At 36.3% G+C, this 16,449-nt stretch overlaps 3 protein-coding genes across 5 annotated transcripts; 1 reads left to right on the top strand and 2 right to left on the bottom strand.

The window, feature by feature from the left end:
* The first annotated feature begins 4,424 nt into the window (after positions 1 to 4,424).
* On the top strand, positions 4,425 to 7,533 carry LOC125205737 (serine/threonine-protein kinase WNK8-like). The gene is made up of 8 exons (XM_048104827.2): positions 4,425 to 4,752; positions 5,032 to 5,069; positions 5,170 to 5,397; positions 5,479 to 5,699; positions 5,784 to 5,941; positions 6,016 to 6,409; positions 6,484 to 6,828; positions 6,917 to 7,533. Exons 1-8 carry the CDS (start codon positions 4,564 to 4,566, stop codon positions 7,333 to 7,335), a joined length of 1,992 nt encoding a protein of 663 aa, XP_047960784.1. The 5' UTR covers positions 4,425 to 4,563; the 3' UTR covers positions 7,336 to 7,533.
* A 148-nt stretch (positions 7,534 to 7,681) lies between these two features.
* LOC125205738 (uncharacterized) lies at positions 7,682 to 9,840 on the bottom strand. 2 transcript variants are annotated; one of them, XM_048104829.2, is made up of 4 exons: positions 9,663 to 9,840; positions 8,434 to 8,568; positions 8,220 to 8,310; positions 7,682 to 7,939 (listed from the first exon to the last, which is right to left on the bottom strand). In XM_048104829.2, the coding sequence occupies exons 2-4, from the start codon at positions 8,545 to 8,547 to the stop codon at positions 7,815 to 7,817; spliced, it is 330 nt and encodes a 109-aa protein (XP_047960786.1). In that variant the 5' UTR covers positions 8,548 to 8,568; positions 9,663 to 9,840; the 3' UTR covers positions 7,682 to 7,814. The 2 variants fall into 2 exon arrangements, with proteins under 2 accessions (XP_047960786.1, XP_047960785.1); XM_048104828.2 differs by having other exon boundaries at positions 8,434 to 8,571; positions 9,663 to 9,837.
* A 1,534-nt stretch (positions 9,841 to 11,374) lies between these two features.
* Positions 11,375 to 16,449, bottom strand: LOC125207398 (U-box domain-containing protein 43-like). Of its 2 annotated transcripts, none has more exons than XM_048106722.2 (6): positions 16,178 to 16,449; positions 15,948 to 16,073; positions 14,340 to 15,647; positions 13,946 to 14,249; positions 13,371 to 13,861; positions 11,375 to 12,620 (listed from the first exon to the last, which is right to left on the bottom strand). In XM_048106722.2, exons 3-6 carry the CDS (start codon positions 15,570 to 15,572, stop codon positions 11,625 to 11,627), a joined length of 3,024 nt encoding a protein of 1,007 aa, XP_047962679.2. In that variant the 5' UTR covers positions 15,573 to 15,647; positions 15,948 to 16,073; positions 16,178 to 16,449; the 3' UTR covers positions 11,375 to 11,624. The 2 variants fall into 2 exon arrangements, with proteins under 2 accessions (XP_047962679.2, XP_088917946.1); XM_089061820.1 differs by having other exon boundaries at positions 16,206 to 16,449.

The raw sequence follows: 16,449 nt of genomic DNA, 5'->3' as shown, positions 1-16,449 counted from the left end.
TGATTTCCCCAAAACCAAAAAACCTTGGCACATTTAATCCAAGATTGGAATTTTAATGCTGCAAATGATCATAATTCTCCAACTCGATTGACTGAACCAAGAACATGACAATCCACGAATAAAGAATGGGAAAGGGGCAAAGCACATTCAAGCATAGCAGTCATATAATAATTGAATTTTCTATCAGGAAATAGTCACAAATAAAATGAGGTAGATTTACAGACATATGATTACACTAAAGCATGTTGCCCATTTTTTTTTACTTTTCTATCCTCCTTTTCCCCTCGTCAAGAAATCATAACTGGGAAAAATAAATTCTTCTTAGAATCTTGGTAGGAGTCGCGTTCGAAAGAGATGTGCTTTGATCTTCATGGACGTTTACTTTTCCATATAAATTTGTAATGTTATATCCCTTTCAAGCAATCTATAGAATCACATTGTAAACATGTTATTTCAGTGGGGTCCTATTCTAATGCTTATAGCATCCTAATCCAAAATCAAGACTAAATCTCCACCCTTGATTTTAAAATGAGTGGATGAGATTAAAGCTCACAAATCTCAATAAATAGTAGACAAAATATCAATTAAAGGGTAATATCGTCATTATGTTATCATATGATAATTTTCGTGGGTGTTTTTTTATATCAACATTGTGTATTACAAATATCAAAAATATGACATTAGAATATCAACACAAGGACAAGAAAATATCAACACATTTTTATTGAGATTGGACATGCATAATATTGAGATTTTGCCTACAATATATTGAGATTTTTTGTTGCATTTGTTGATAAAAGCTGATTATCAACATGTACGAAAATTGAAATATAATTTATCAAATTTCATCACCCGAACATCGTCGGAACATATGCAATTGAGATCTCGTTGGAATCCTTATTAAATTATGCGGGCTGGCCCAGATGGGTTGCGGCGGGTTGAGCATTTAATATAAAAATATAATTAAAATTTTGGATTATATACTTATATGAAGTGTATTTAATAATATCAATATTAAATATAACATTGATATGAAAAAAATATGATAATTATATCTTCTTTCTCAAATTGAAGTTAGGGTTATATGAAATGCATGATTTCTAGTTAATTGTAGTCAGATTCATGTGTGCTATTAATTAAACGATATGTTTATCTATTTTGTTTCAATTTTCAATTGCTATTATTTTCTTTCTCTTGATCACTTTGATAATACTTTACTATTGGCGACGACAATCTGCTTTTTAATAATTCAGAATATCGGATTAGATAGAAAGTAACATATAAGATTACTCCTGACCCGAATAGCCCGTGGTTTAGCTCGTAACCCGAAGATTTAGGGTTAGGACCGAAAATTTATAACCTAGAAAATTCACAGCCCGAATAACCCGCACCCAAATAGCCCAACAATCCGAGTGGATTGGCCCGAACCCGAGCGGGTTAGCCCAATTGACATCCCTAATATTTATCTTTCTCACTTTCGCTTAAAAAAATATCTCAACACAGATAGAAGGAATGGAATAATATATATTGAACATTCACTAAAAAGTAAAAATTAATTTGCATTTTCAAATTTAAACTGATTTTGTTTTTAAAAAAAATTATTACTACTACTATGTAAGTTTTTTAATATCACCTAAAAAAAACTTTGTATATCAACATTTCCAAACTCCTTTTTTTAAAAATTTTATTGTTGGATAAAATAATAATCCCTCCGTCCTTAAAAATAGACCATATTTATTATTTTGGGATGTCCCTTAAAAATAGACCAATTCTATTTAAGGAAACTATGTTCTATCTAAAAATGTGAGTAAATAATAATCCCTCCATCCTTAAAAATAGACCATATTTATTATTTTGGGATGTCCCTTAAAAATAGACCAATTCTATTTAAGGAAACTATGTTCTATCTAAAAATGTGAGTAGGGATGTCAATCGGGCTGGTCCACTCAGGTTGCGGGTCAATCGGGTGTGAGCTAATCGGATTGTGAATTCTTTCGGGTTATAAAAGTCCAACCCTCATCCTACAATACAAGCTCAGGTTTCGGGCTAGCCCAACGGGTTAATCGGGTTGCTACCGATAAGATTAACATGCGATCAATCCAATAAATAATGATTAAAATTAGTTATATTCATAAAATGTAAAATATTTAATTATGATAAATTTGAGATATATGCTCAAACTCAATTATAAACATGATCAAATACTAATATTTGAGATATTTCGTGAAATTTAATGCATGTTTTAGAAATTTACATATTTTTTAAGTGAATTTGAAGTTTTTAATTTATTTATCAATTATTATATTAATAAAAATTCAATATATAATTTATATATTTAATATAAAATTGAAAGTTATTTTTTTAGTTATCTATATTATAAAATTAATCAATGAAGTGTCGAATTAGGAGTAAAAAATAGAATAATAGAAATTTTATCGGGTTTTCGGGCCAACTCATTGGGTTTTCGGGTCTGGTCCTAACGGGCCGCGGGTTAATCGGGTGCGGGCTAATTGGTCTAGAAATTTTCAGCCGTAACCCTATAAATTTGGCGGGATATTCAGGCCGTCCACAGGTTGCGGGCTATATTGACATCCCTAGATGTGAGTCTCATTTTCCACTAACAATACTCCAATCACTTTTTCTTTCTATCTCTCTCTTACTTTATTAATTATGTATTTAAAACTCGCGCCGTTTCAAATATTGTCTAATATTTAAGGATAGGGGAGTAAAATTCTATGTGCAGTGCACTGGTTATAAACAAGAGTGAACTACATAAATGGTACCTGATCTTTCACTTTCGTACGTAAATTGTACCTGATCTTTATTTTATATCGTTTTCGGTACCTATAAATCACATTTTTGGTACCTAATGCAATTTTCTTCCCACAATGCCCTTTAAACAAATATATTTTCCCATTTATGTCATAGAGGGTATTTTGGACATAGAAAAATTAGTACCAAAAGTGATATTATAATATCTTCTCTCATTCTCCTATTCTTTATACTATTATTATTAATCAATATTAATATTATTATTTTGATGTTATAAATTAATAATTAATTCATTTTTAATATCGTTCAAATATACTTAAATATAATTATAATTATATTTAATTATTATAATAATATTATTTTTATAATACTAAAAATCGATGGTAATTAATAAATAATTGTAGTATAATTATATAAATTATAATCACATAATATTATGTTACAATTATTATTAAAAATATTGTTGTTATTATTAGTATTATTTTACATTAAATTAGCAACTAATCAATATAGCCTTAATGAAAATTTAACATTGTGAATTTTATTCATGATATAAAAAGTTGAATATTTTTAGTTAGGTGTTTCAACCTTAAAATGAGTATAAAATAATTTAATAAAAAATATTCAATTGATTTAATTAATTTAAATAATTAATTAATTAGGTATTTTTTTTTTTTATTTATATTATGAATGCAATTAGATGTATGTATAAAACACTAAAAAGAAAGAAGAAAAAGAAGAAAAAAAAAGAAGGAAGAAGAAACATAAACTAAGATGTAGTATGTATAAAACACTAAAAAGAAAGAAGAAAATGAGAAAAAAAAAGAAAAGAAGAAAAAGAGAAATAAGAAAGGAAGAAAAAATAATCACATATTTAGTACTATTTAATTGAAATTTTCAAAAATATCCTCCATGAAAAAAAATCACATATTTGGTACCTAGGATTATTTTTGTCACTGGGTACCAAAAACGATATAAAATAAAGATCAAATACTATTTATGTGCGAAAGTGAAAGATCAGATACCATTTATGTCACTCTATAAACAAACCTAGAAAACTCATTAATTCGCCTTTTTTGTCATGGTCTTGACAATGTAACATTTGGGCTTCGCCTAGTCGCCTAGATTATAATTGTATTGGCCCAGGATACAGATAAATCAACTACTCCTATCATAAATTTGAATGCAAAATAAAAAATAAAAAAATGATAAACTTGAATAAGGCCGTCTCCTCCGCCTCACCATTGTTTGTTCCGCCCATATTTCCGCCATCAGATTCATATAAATAACCTCCATCAAATCAATCCTTACTTTTCTCCTCATTCTTCTTTCACCACTGATTCTTTCAAAATGGTTATTTCCCCCCTTCTTTGGCACAATTACAATTACTGAGAATCGAAAAATCAGATTCAATCGCGTCACGATCCGCAGCAATGCTACTGCAGAAGCAGATTCATCGTTTTTGCCAAATGGAATCAGCTAGCGCCCCCATACGTTACTTAACTCCGTCGCCCTACCGCGAGGGCTCATTCCGATTTCTTTAGCGTTACCATCCCACACCTCTCCATTCATCCGCATTTCTTAAATCTCCATGCCGATAAGAAATGTCGATCCCGATTCACGGGCGCTCCATCGCCCGTAATTTCCTGCTGCATTGTTTTTTCCTGGGATCGGATCCGGATCATTCTAAATTCTGCATTATCTCCATTTTATGGATACTTACTGTTTCTTCTGAATATTCTTATTGGTGGTTGTTGGTATCGGCCACCCTGCTGAGTGTTGATCACAGGAATGGGCTCAGGTACGGGCTTGCGAACGGGCTCTGGATTGGGATCTCCGCGCCCAATCCACACCGGAACTGGGAATGGGAATGTGGAAACCCTAGGTATTTCGCCCTCACTGAGTTCTGCTCGTCTCATCGAGGCTGGTTACCGAGAGTCCGGTTTTGTTGAGCGATGCACCAAGAGTCGATATGCTCGGGTAAATTTTGATCTAACCAGCTCTGCGTATTTGCGGCTAAACTCCATTTTTATGCAACTACATTGGATTGGAATCTAAGTCACCCTATAGACTGTAAATATAAAGCTGTATTTTTGTGAAAAGCTGCTGTTTTAGGAAGTTGTAGGATGCTTGTATCAACCACTTACATGGTGAAACTCAAGTTTGTTTCATTAGTGTTTATATGTATTGGTACATTAGCCTAGTTGGTGTTGGTGGTCTTTTATATGGCTTTGACGGCTTGTGTTTGTATTTCTGCAGTATGATGAAGTTTTAGGCAAGGGTGCATTCAAGACTGTGTACGTGTTGAAATATTTCAATTTTATTTTCTAGATTTTGTAGTTAGTTTATGATTAGAAGGAAGTGTGAATTGAGAAACTTTGTTGTGTGTTTGTGTAGATACAAGGCTTTTGACCAACTTGATGGAATAGAAGTAGCGTGGAACCGAGTGAAAATAACTGACATGCTGCAGTCACCTGAAGATATGGAAAAATTATACTCTGAGGTTCATCTTCTTCGGAACATGAAACATGTCAACATTATAAAGTTATATGATGCGTGGATTGATGACAAGAAGAAGACTATTAACATGATCACTGAGCTCTTCACATCTGGGAGCCTGAGGCAGTGAGTTTGTTTCTATTTCTCTTTCTTGTTTCTAAAGAGATACGAGTGATTTATGCCAACAACTCGGATTTTTATGATCAGATACCGGAAGAGGCACAGAAGTGTTAACATGAAGGCTATCAAGAATTGGGCAAGGCAGATTCTCCGAGGCCTAGACTACCTTCACAGCCAAAACCCACCTGTTATTCATAGGGATTTGAAATGTGACAATATATTTGTCAATGGAAACCAAGGAGAAGTTAAGATAGGAGATCTTGGTCTGGCAACCATCATGCAACAGCCAACAGCTAAAAGTGTAATTGGTTCGTATATATATACAGCTTTCTGAATTCGCAGACAGGAATTATTCCTTAGAAGTGTGCTCAAATAGTTGACTGTTTTGGCAGGAACACCGGAGTTTATGGCTCCAGAGCTGTATGAAGAAGAATATAACGAACTAGTCGACATATATTCCTTTGGAATGTGCTTGTTGGAAATGGTCAGTATGGAGTATCCTTACTCCGAGTGTAGGAATCCAGCTCAAATATATAAGAAGGTCACATCTGTAAGCTCTCTTGCCTTCACTTTGACTCTGTTCCTGATGTTATGTGTGTCGTTCTATAGCATTGCATTTTGTAGGGCATCTTACCTGCTGCTCTCGGAAGAGTGGCATCTCCAGAGGTGAAAGAATTTATCCAAAGATGCCTGGTTCCGGCTCCTCAGAGGTTGTCTGCTAAGGAACTGCTCAAAGATCCATTCCTTCAAGTTGAGCTATCTGGAGAATCCATTCGTGATCCTTTGACTGTACCTGATGTGATCCCCAGATCTGTCACTTCATTGAACTACGGACCTCAAGTTATGGATATAGACCCTGAATATAACCAGTTTGTATCTGCAGAGTACAATTTCGGGACGCCTCCTACCTCGGTGGTGGAATTTAAACGGACTCATCATAACAATGAGTTCAGATTGAGGGGAAACAAGATCAATGAAAACTCAATCTCACTTACCTTGCGAATTGCTGATAAGGGAGGTAAGCATTGAGTTTGATTGTTCATTCTTTGGCCGTAGGAAACTAGCATCATCTCTTTCTTGCTCAATTTGCAGGCCGAGTCAGAAACATACACTTCCAATTCTACCTTGACGCCGACACTGCCCTTGCTGTTGCAGCTGAAATGGTTGAACAGCTAGATTTAGCCGATCATGATGTATCTTTCATTGCGGAGTTCATTGATTACTTGATATCGAGGATCTTGCCGGACTGGAAACCTTCTTCAGATTACTCTGCCAGCCGCGATAAATTTGGTAGTGGCCTAACCTTTGTGTCAGACTTATGGGAGGGTGAACCAACGAGCAAGCAAGGGAATTCCTCCTACTTTCAGATTGATCGTCAGAATTTTTTCCCAGCTCGCAATTTGCACAAACAGGCAAATTCAGTGTCCAGCAATCATGGTTTGTTATTTTTTTTAATGTTTTTTTGGTACATTGAGAGTCGGTAATCGTGGTTTGTTCACATCTCCCTCCATATATATGATTACAGGAGGAAGCAAATTATCACAGGGATCAGCAAATTCTGGGACCATTGGAGACTATTCCTCATTGAAGAATCAAACGTCGAAGGGATCTTTTGGGTCAGCCTCTGACATGGAGTTCAGAGATCACCACTCTGGCGAGAGTCGAATGAACGGGATGGGAATTGGATGGCCATCGATGGACCGTTTGACCGAACACTCAGACTCCAGTTACCCTGATCAGAAAGTTTCTAAAACCGGGAGCTTTACAAGCTGTTATTCGACACTGAATTTGAGCGACAGAGACCCTGATTTTGATCTCAAGTCAGAACTCGATGCAATCGAGGCACAGTATCAGCATTGGCTTCAAGAACTCCCTAAGATGAAGCAAGAGGCAATAGAGGCCGCCAAGAGTCGATGGATGGTGAAAAAGAAAGATGTTCATTGATAGAGCTTGCTTCAACTCCAACAAAAATAACGAGTTTGTTTTCTTGTTTTGATTCCGTATTGGGTCGTCGTCATGTGTATTTTGAAACATCCTTGATTGGATGTGGCCTGCTTCCTTGTGCGGATTTTTTTACCCCTTCAACCCCTCTAGTTTTTCAAGGAGGGGTGAAGACTGATTATACAAGTTTTTATTTGAACCTGTATAAAGATGTTTCATAGTTTTTTCTTTGCCTGTTTATTTTGTAATAGAAAGGTCAAATTCAGGTTTGATCTTATTGTATGTGCATACAATGTAAATTGTAAATTAATGTAAAGAAAGATAAATTCATGAACTACTAATCTTGAGGTGAGGAACAATGGCATGTGCACTTGTTTGTATATTTTGCAAGAATCTGAATCCACTAGAATGTCTCAATGGAACCTAGCCGAAATACAAAAAGCTCATAAGCGATTTGAAGGGTATAAAAGCATGAAGAACTACTAGCCCTCTCTCCAAGTGTATTCGCACTTTCGGCATTCATAGAAGATTGTCATGGGTTCATCTGCTGACCTAGTCTGCACTTGAATAAAACCAGCTTTATCATGATTGCATGCGGGACAGCTCTCTGCAAGACAAGAACAGATCAGGAGTGTTTGTTATAAATGTCTGGATTATGAGAAAGAGTGACATTAGTATCATCTCTACAAGGAATGTCAAAAGTTTATCCATGATTTTGGACCATAGGAGTTGCAAGATATTGATAGAAGAAGAATACACCTATAGTTGCGTGTGTCACCAAGAGACACAAGTATAATCCAAGCTTTGTTATGCAAGTGCAACATGAGACATGGATTTGCCAATTATAACCAAAGTTTTTAGAAGGAGCAGAGTAAAATGAAATAAACCTTTAGTTTCTTGAAAGTTCCTCCGGTCTTCTTTAGTAAAAATAGGATCCATTGTCTTCTTAACCAAGCGCACATGTCTCTTTATCTTAACCTGTTAAAGAACATGTTTTATGCATACATATCAATAGCTGTAAGTACTGAGTACTGACACGTGTGTGTGTGTATATGTGTGTGTGTGTAGAACCACATTGACTTATGCAAGAACTCTAGTCACCTGGCTCTCTATGTTGCATACATAAGGGCACGTCGGACAGGTAAATCGGGCAGGGTGCCCCAACTGTGGCAACTGATAGAGTAGCATACTCCCACAAGTTGGGCAGAACTCCATTTAAGCTTCAGCTTGGACAACCTGCTGCATTTTATCAAAAGATCCATTAGAAAAAAGGCGAATTCCGATCAATACCAAAATGCCTACATCACAATAGATTTGCTGCCGGATATCTTGTATCGATGGATAAAGTTTGTTGCCAGAATCTGAACTGTTATCGACACATAATTAACAATTCATTGATCTATACTTCTGAATAATTTCAGAACTCAACGTATAGGAAACACATCACTGAAACAAAATGATCCAGAATCCAATCCTGGATTCAACAAATTCATATGCTTTGTTGCAAATGTGCAATAACCATCGATCAATTTGCATATACACATAGAAAAGTTTTAGACAAAGCACTGAAAGCTAATGTACAGACAACTCAAACATAATTTGTGGAAATCGGAGGAAAATGACAGATCAATCGAAGTTGGAGTCAAATGGATTAAATTGAAAGCATTCACAAAATAAGCAGATAATTAGGCTAGAAATAGAATGTGTAAAGAAAACTCAAACATTAAAATGTTCATCAATAAACACATCGAAATCTAATCATTGCTGGAAGAGACATTGAGCCTTGTGCTCAGAAATCCCAATTCATGATTTCATGTCAGTTTTTCATGTAAAACTCTATTTGGCAGACCATTGTAACTAAAAATGAAACTAGACTATATAATGTTGATCACAGTGCACGAATTTGGCTCTGAATTGTTTATTAAACTGTGAATTTATCTACTCTTATGATATAGAACAAATGTTCTAATCACTGAAGGATTTTATTGCCGTAAAAAGTCTCTTGGGAATTCTTTCGAAACAGGTGATCACGCGATCACTTCAAAACTTTCAAAACATAGATGTACCAGACCTGCTGCCATCATCGTATCTGGAAAGGAAGAGTTGCATATCCAAGGCTATATACATCAATTTACCATTCCAATCTCGATCAAAAATACCCCAAATTCTAAGTCATAATTTTACCAACACAAATTTGAGCATCACATAAAAATCCAGTTACTATGAAATACTCCCAATTCAAGTCACAAATTCTAGCCCGAGGACAAATTTCTCCTACTCTAAGCTTTCAATTCAATGTTAGAATACAAAGGGAAAAAAAAAGGTTTTACCAATTAATAAGCTTATTGTGAAGCTTCAAGCTTCCAAATATATCAGAATGGAGGAGGAGGAGACGGAGGCGGGCTGTGGCCGGATGAGGCGTGAACGGTGAAGGAAATCGGAGAGGAGAAGTAGGGGAGTATGTGTGTTTGGCGTAATTGTGAATTTGTGATGAGGAAATATGAATTAAGAATTATCTAGGGCTTTGTTTAGAGTTTAGAGTTTAGAGAAAACATACTTAACATTTCTCTTTCAAATTTAAAAATAAGAACAAAATAAATTGTACATTTATAATATCTTAAATTTTAAATTCAGTTGAATAAAATTATAAGTTAATTTTGTTATTATGTTAGTCTATACAATAAAGAGGAAATGATATGCACAAAATTTTGCACTATTTCAAGTTTGATTTGAAATAATTATATGATACTACCTCCGTCCCCCAAAATTTGCTACACTTTGACCTGACACGGGTTTTAAGAAATGTAATGGAAAGTGAGTTGAAAAAGTTGGTGGGATGTGGGTCCTACTTTTAAAGTACTATTAGTTTTATAATAAAATGTGAGTAGAAATGAGTTAGTGGAATATGGGGTTCAATGTCAAAAAATGGTAAAAGTGAAGTGTATCAAATTTTCAGGGACAGACCAAAATAGTAAACTGTATCAAATTTTGGGGGACGGAGGTAGTATTCAATAAAAATTATATTTTAAAAATATGTTGATATTTAATTTATAATTTTAATATTTTTCTAAATTATTGAAGAATGATTAGTATTTAATTTAAATGAATTAAAATTAAAAATTGATTTTCAATGTAAAATCTCAAAAAAGTTTGATTGTATTTGTGTATTTATTTATAATAGTACTATAAAGTTTAGTATAGTAATTTTTGCGGGGAAAGAGGTATGTAAGATACTAATAAAAACAGAATACTAATAACATCTCCAGTGCTGCAGACTTCCCGTCGCCTTTCCCAAAAACACCTTCTGCCACGTTATAAGGACTTCCCACTGCACAATTCGCCCTTCCCACGCGGACTTCCCCCAATAAAAAAATTCACAAATATTCAATTTACATTAGAGAATTAAAATTTCGACACGAATACGGACGGAGAAAATGCAACAACTTCATTAAAAAAAAAAACTTACATAATTAAATAATAAAAAAAAATTACATACTCAAAAAAAAAACCCAAGCTTCAACAAATGTGACCCCCGGCTCACTCCTTGTCCTCCGCGTCGCCCCCGCCGCTAGTCTCGGTGCCATCATCTCCAATGGGTGGCATCATCTCTAAAAGTCTATATAGTGATAAGCTAAAAAATTTCAACTCTAAAAGTCTATATAGTGATAAGCTAAAAAATTTCAACTGGTATTACGAAATAGTGGAATCTATATTGCTATATAACTCAATCTGTATTGCTATAAAAATGAATCGGTATTGCTATAAAAATGAATCTGTATTGATATCGCACAATCTGTATTAGTTACTACTCCTTTGTAAATCTGTTTTAAGGGTACTTGTATCATGATATAAGTGAATCTGTTTATTGCATATGTAGAATCAGAATCATAAACTGAGTAAAACTGTATAACCGTATAGAGATGATAAGATCCATGTCATCTTCCATATGATTATACAGCTAAAAGAATAAGTTAAGAGCATAGTATTTCACAATAACTAACGTCAATGTGATTCAAAGAGCTCAAACTAAAGTGAGAATATGTTGTCAATAACGTGAGATATATAAAATTTTATTCCAACTAACAAAATTTACATATACAATATTGATCTTATCAACTACACATTACAAAAGAATTTTAGTATACAAACAAGAAAGATCTGTCCTCACCAATGGCCAATCAGCAGTGATTTTCTTTTTGAGATAAACAGCAGTGGCCTTGAGTAACATAATCCCACTTAGAAAAGTGATTACCATCTAAACTCACATAAAAAAAAGAATGCTTACTTACTATTCAGAAGTAAGAAGACTGATCATGGAGCACATTCAACTGAGCAAGTATTCTTGCTGCTAAAGATCTCAGCCTGCTTCCCCTTTGAGTCAAATCCACCAATGGCATATGAGCTGCATCTCCGTATTTCTGCTTATATTCAACTAATCGAAAAATCCTCTCCAAACAATTCATCACTTTCTCCTGCAGGCTAGCACAAGGGCTGCTGATCAGTTTGATCATAGCAGGAATGGCGTTGGCCTCGTCTAGCACCTTGCAACCACTTTGCAGCAATTCATTGTCGATTAGCGTTAGGAGGGCGTCTAGAGCAGCCTCACAGACTCCAGCATCTTCACTTCTGAGAGCACGGCTCAGTGGCTCGACTGCGCTAGCTTCTACTAGGCAAAATGAAGACTCCATCGTACAAAGCCCATGGTGGACGGGGCAAGCTGCCTCTGGCAATGCAGAGAAGCACCAAAGGCTTGAGCGCCTTGAGATCTGTCTGGTTAGCCTACGTGAGCTCTGTGAGAGATGACCGAGAGAAGTGGCTGCTCGTTTTACTGTCAAGCTGGTTCCCACCTCCAGCAACCGTACCAACAAGGGGATGACTCCTGCTTCTGCTACTTTCTTTTGTAACTCCAGACTTGTTGGAGTGGTTAAACGGCATATAGCTCCCACTGCGTTCTCTAAAAGCTGAGGTTTTTGGTGTGCACTGTTTCTATCATCGGAAAGAAAACCAAATATTCTTTGGAGATTGCGTGATTCCTGCAGCCACTCGGAGATTTGAATGGACTCTGGGAGGCTAGCAATTGTGCCCAGTGCAGAGGCAGTCTCGTCCTGGTTGTTTGAAGTACTGAGAATCTTGAGCAGTGATTCGATTGAATTTTGTGTCACATGCTCCAAAATTTCGTCTCCTTCAGCATCTTCGATCAAGCAGTCCAACAGCTTCACAGCATTTGCACGTAATGATATGGCATCATCAACCTCACATAGTCGAAACAAGGTTTGCACAGCTGAGCACTGCCAAGGAAAGTCAATAAGGCAAAAGTCAAAATCAATGAAACTACCATACATCTTAATTATTATGAAGTTGAAACTGTCAAAATTTCCATAATGTGTAGAGAAATTTATCACTGTTTATCATCATAATTAAACAAGAAAGAAGATCTCCAAAGCATCTCTGGGATTTTAGGTGGCCTCAACTACTCCCAAACAAGAAACACAATAAAAGGTGGATTTAGCTCTTCATCTAAAGCGTTACTCACGCGTTCTAAACTAAACTGCACAGATAGAAAAATATTATCATAAAGTGGTGTGCTTTAAAGCACCGGTATTTGAATAAAAACGCCACAACATCACTTGAATAGAAGCCTGTTCTGATATTCTGACATGATAAACGTCATAAGAAAGTGTCAAAATATGTAAGACTTGGATTAAATAATGGATCGGTTAAGACATGGAAGAATTTAATTGTAAGCTTAAAATATTTTGGCAATCCTGATGATAGAGTTAGCAACACATCATATCACTACGCAAAAAGTCCTATTATCAGCCATTTTACTAAAAGCAGCTATTTCAAAAATGAAGGCATCTATAAATTGTATACGAGCGAACTCCCAATCCAGAACACTATGTCAAACAGAAAGGATATCCTATAAGTAATTGATTATCCATGCTTCTCTAAACATTATAAGGAGACCTAGAATAGTCTAAGGACTAACGGTTTGCAATATTAAAAAATTAATAGTTACCCTGTTGTAATGTTTTTACCTCTCTCAGTTTTGACTTGACAGCATCAGCAGATGGAGATCGACACATTGCATGAAATGCCCGGAAAATCTCTTGCTGCAGAGCAGGGACTGTCATAGTACTGAAGGAAAAGAGTTCGGAAATATCATCACCAGTTTCCAACATCAAAACTGGCTCTGAATCAGAATCTTCTTTAGTTATGGTTGACTGAGCAAGATTGACAATAGTAGCTGCGACTAGCTCACGCAACCTCTGCAATGATGTTTGGCGGTAGAGGATGTCCAGGAACGGACGCACTGCACCTTTCTTTATTATCTCCTGCCCATTTTTCTGTAAGCTTGAAATATTGAGGAGGGCTTGAACTGCTACTATCTTCATTTCAACATCATCGTGGGGAACTAAGCCAAGTAGCAAATCCAGAACACCGCATTCAACGAGGGATGCTTTTTTGTGATCAGTCAATTCCATCTCCCCCAATGTTTTTGCCATTCTCATCTTAACCTGATCAGAACCTGTTAAGAACTCCCGCAGGTTATTTCGGAGAATAATATCTAACATACTGAAAAATCAAAGCTAAAAAAGGACAAAAAACACACCTGAAGAAAGACGTTCCAAAAGATATGTAAAATAGTTATTCTTCGCCATGAGGATAACATTGTCATCAGAGTACGAAAGGTTGTCCAAAACACTCCTCGCATCTCTGGCGGCTTGAAGGTCAGTATTGCTCAACATTGTTACCAGAAGAAGTATGCAACCCTGGACCTTCCCGATGCTATCACGAATTGCTTCACATTTCGATAATTCCAGCAATAATGTGACAGCTGATTTTCTTTCCCCAATACGTCGCCCAAGAAACTGAACAATATGTTCAATAGAACTCTCAACTGTGGCAATCCTTTCCTGAAAAATGCATCACAAGGCAAATGTAAAAAAAAACAGGTCATTGTTATATAGATTATAAGGTGTAAACAGGTGGCGATAGATAAGTACCTTAGCGTCGTCATTGTCCTTCACCAGCAGGCAAAGGATACAAAGAGCTTTATTCCTGATTTCCCGATTTTTTACACTAAGCAGCTTAACAAGAGTTGGTATGTAATTCTCCAAGATCAACCATTCTTTGTGGATTTCTCTCTGTTCACAGAGATCCTTGACCTGTCCGAGACAATCAATCAGTTCTTGCTCATTTTCTGAGGAAAGCCGGGACTTGAGGGAAGCCACCATGATCATGTTATTTCGATCCCTCCATTCTTCAATAGACTGCCTCAGGGTTTTATTAGGCCTAAGCATTGATATTTCTAATGGATTTGAAGTAATGGGACATGATGGCTCATCCGCCTCAGACAACCACCTCTCAATGGCACTCCTCTCAAAAGTATGCCCAGAAGGAGTCTCCACTGGATCAACCATAACCTCAGTTGTAATTGGGCAAATAAATGACATGAGAGGCTCTAATGGCTGCACCCCTAAAGATTTTCTCTTGTTTAGGTATTTCTTTTCTTTATCATCAAGCGATGATGCTACATCCGCCCTCTCTAACAAAGCAATTATTTGATCCATCTGTATTGCTTCAGCCTTGTCTTTCATCGAGCTTAGATTGTCTATTTCACTCTTGAAATCATCAAATTCCTTTTTCAATGCCGAACGATCGGTTGAAACCCCAACAGCCTTTGCAATTGAGACCAACAAATCATTGGCATAGCTTCGATCAACATTCCTCTCCTGTATGCCAGACTCTATCTTCTCCAGAACATCTTCCTCGGCCATTGCAGCTCTGAACTCAGCATTCTGCATGTTGGTAATGAGCTGCTCAAAGTCATCCCTCATCTGTAATGACATATTTAAAGATGCAAAAGGGATGCAATTGATTGCACAGACAATCTCTTTAGTGATTGCTTCAATCTGCTTAGCAATTGAGCGTGAATTCACCAAGAGGTAAAATCGGTTTCTTTCAGTACACTCCCTGATCAGTTTGCTCCCCTCCCTCACCTGATGGTTGAGAATCTCAATGAAGTTCTCTATGCCTTCGGAGGAAGCAATGTGTCCCCTGTTCAACTCTTTCAAGAGTGGAACAAGCCCATTCAAGTAAGACGAGAGTTTGGTAAAACTTCTTTTGCCAACAAGGACATTTTCAGATGCAACCACAATCTCAATTATAGCCTCAATAATCTGAGAGGCGACGTCCACTAATGGACCAGCCGAATTGATCGCTACGTCCATCACCATATTCACCAATCAGCCATAGTCCACACAGTTGAAAGAAGCTCTACATAAAAGGTCCAGCTATCACATTTCAAGCACCTATACATACATACCCAATAATCAATATCATTAAACCCTAACTGTACTCATCTTTTCACCAATTAAACAATTCTACCACTGAAATGACCCGAAAAGGCTAAAACTTTAACAACACAGCTCGATTTGCAAGGGGCAACAAGACGAAATCAATCAAGAATTAGCTAATTTATGAGATTCTCTGAGCCACCAAAACAATCAGATGTTTATAACGAAAACCGTAAACACAATAGTTCAAGTGAAGACCATAAATGTGTAGATAAGTCAACGGTAGAGGGGTTTTGAAGGTGAAGAACAACTGACCTAGTAGACGACTTGATGGTTGCTCATTCCAGGACGAAGACGGGTGCAAGAAGAAGATTCTAGCAGTGGAAATCGGTCTCAGCAAGACTAGTTGGAAAAGGTAACAATCTTGCATGAAATGATGAGCTGAAATCGGATTTGTGTTGAATGAGTAAAAGGAAAAACTAAAGGGTCCCAAGTTGCACGTAATAAATTTACCCAAAAATATTAAAAGTAACGACTTTGCTTACTAAGTTAGAGGATTCTGTGTATTTGTACCGGTCTTGTTCCTGGTAGTTTCCCAATCGGGACACACTTCAATTCATTGATGTTTGCGGAAAATATTCGACATCCAACACCAAGATTTTCCACTTTGGATTTTCTTAATACGTGGAAGATATAGTGATGAAACAGGGGAGTACTATATTGATTACCCCTTTCACTGACTTTGTGGGATCGGACGCAGTGAACAATACCATGTCGTATTCCGACTCGAATGTCGTCCACTTTGTAACTTCTTCGT

This window comes from Salvia hispanica, chromosome 6 (genome assembly GCF_029641045.1).
Source record: "Salvia hispanica isolate PSC_SH4W2 chromosome 6, Shi_PSC_v1, whole genome shotgun sequence".
Taxonomy (NCBI): domain Eukaryota; kingdom Viridiplantae; phylum Streptophyta; class Magnoliopsida; order Lamiales; family Lamiaceae; genus Salvia; species Salvia hispanica.
This window is presented reverse-complemented; position numbering and strand designations above follow the sequence as displayed.

Bases quoted from the DNA above. Each gene is read 5' to 3' on its own strand.
- LOC125205737 (XM_048104827.2), top strand. From the start codon at position 4,564: ATGGGCTCAGGTACGGGCTTGCGAACGGGCTCTGGATTGGGATCTCCG. The intron at 4,753-5,031 runs GTAAATTTTGAT...GTATTTCTGCAG, and splicing joins CCAAGAGTCGATATGCTCGG to TATGATGAAGTTTTAGGCAA. The intron at 5,700-5,783 runs GTTCGTATATAT...CTGTTTTGGCAG, and splicing joins AACAGCTAAAAGTGTAATTG to GAACACCGGAGTTTATGGCT.
- LOC125205738 (XM_048104829.2), bottom strand. From the start codon at position 8,547: ATGGAGTTCTGCCCAACTTGTGGGAGTATGCTACTCTATCAGTTGCCA. The intron at 8,311-8,433 runs GTGACTAGAGTT...GTTCTTTAACAG, and splicing joins TATGCAACATAGAGAGCCAG to GTTAAGATAAAGAGACATGT. The intron at 7,940-8,219 runs GTTTATTTCATT...CTTGTCTTGCAG, and splicing joins GAACTTTCAAGAAACTAAAG to AGAGCTGTCCCGCATGCAAT.
- LOC125207398 (XM_048106722.2), bottom strand. From the start codon at position 15,572: ATGGTGATGGACGTAGCGATCAATTCGGCTGGTCCATTAGTGGACGTC. The intron at 13,862-13,945 runs GTGTGTTTTTTG...AGTTCTTAACAG, and splicing joins TTTGGAACGTCTTTCTTCAG to GTTCTGATCAGGTTAAGATG. The intron at 12,621-13,370 runs GTAAAAACATTA...TTTCCTTGGCAG, and splicing joins TCAAGTCAAAACTGAGAGAG to TGCTCAGCTGTGCAAACCTT.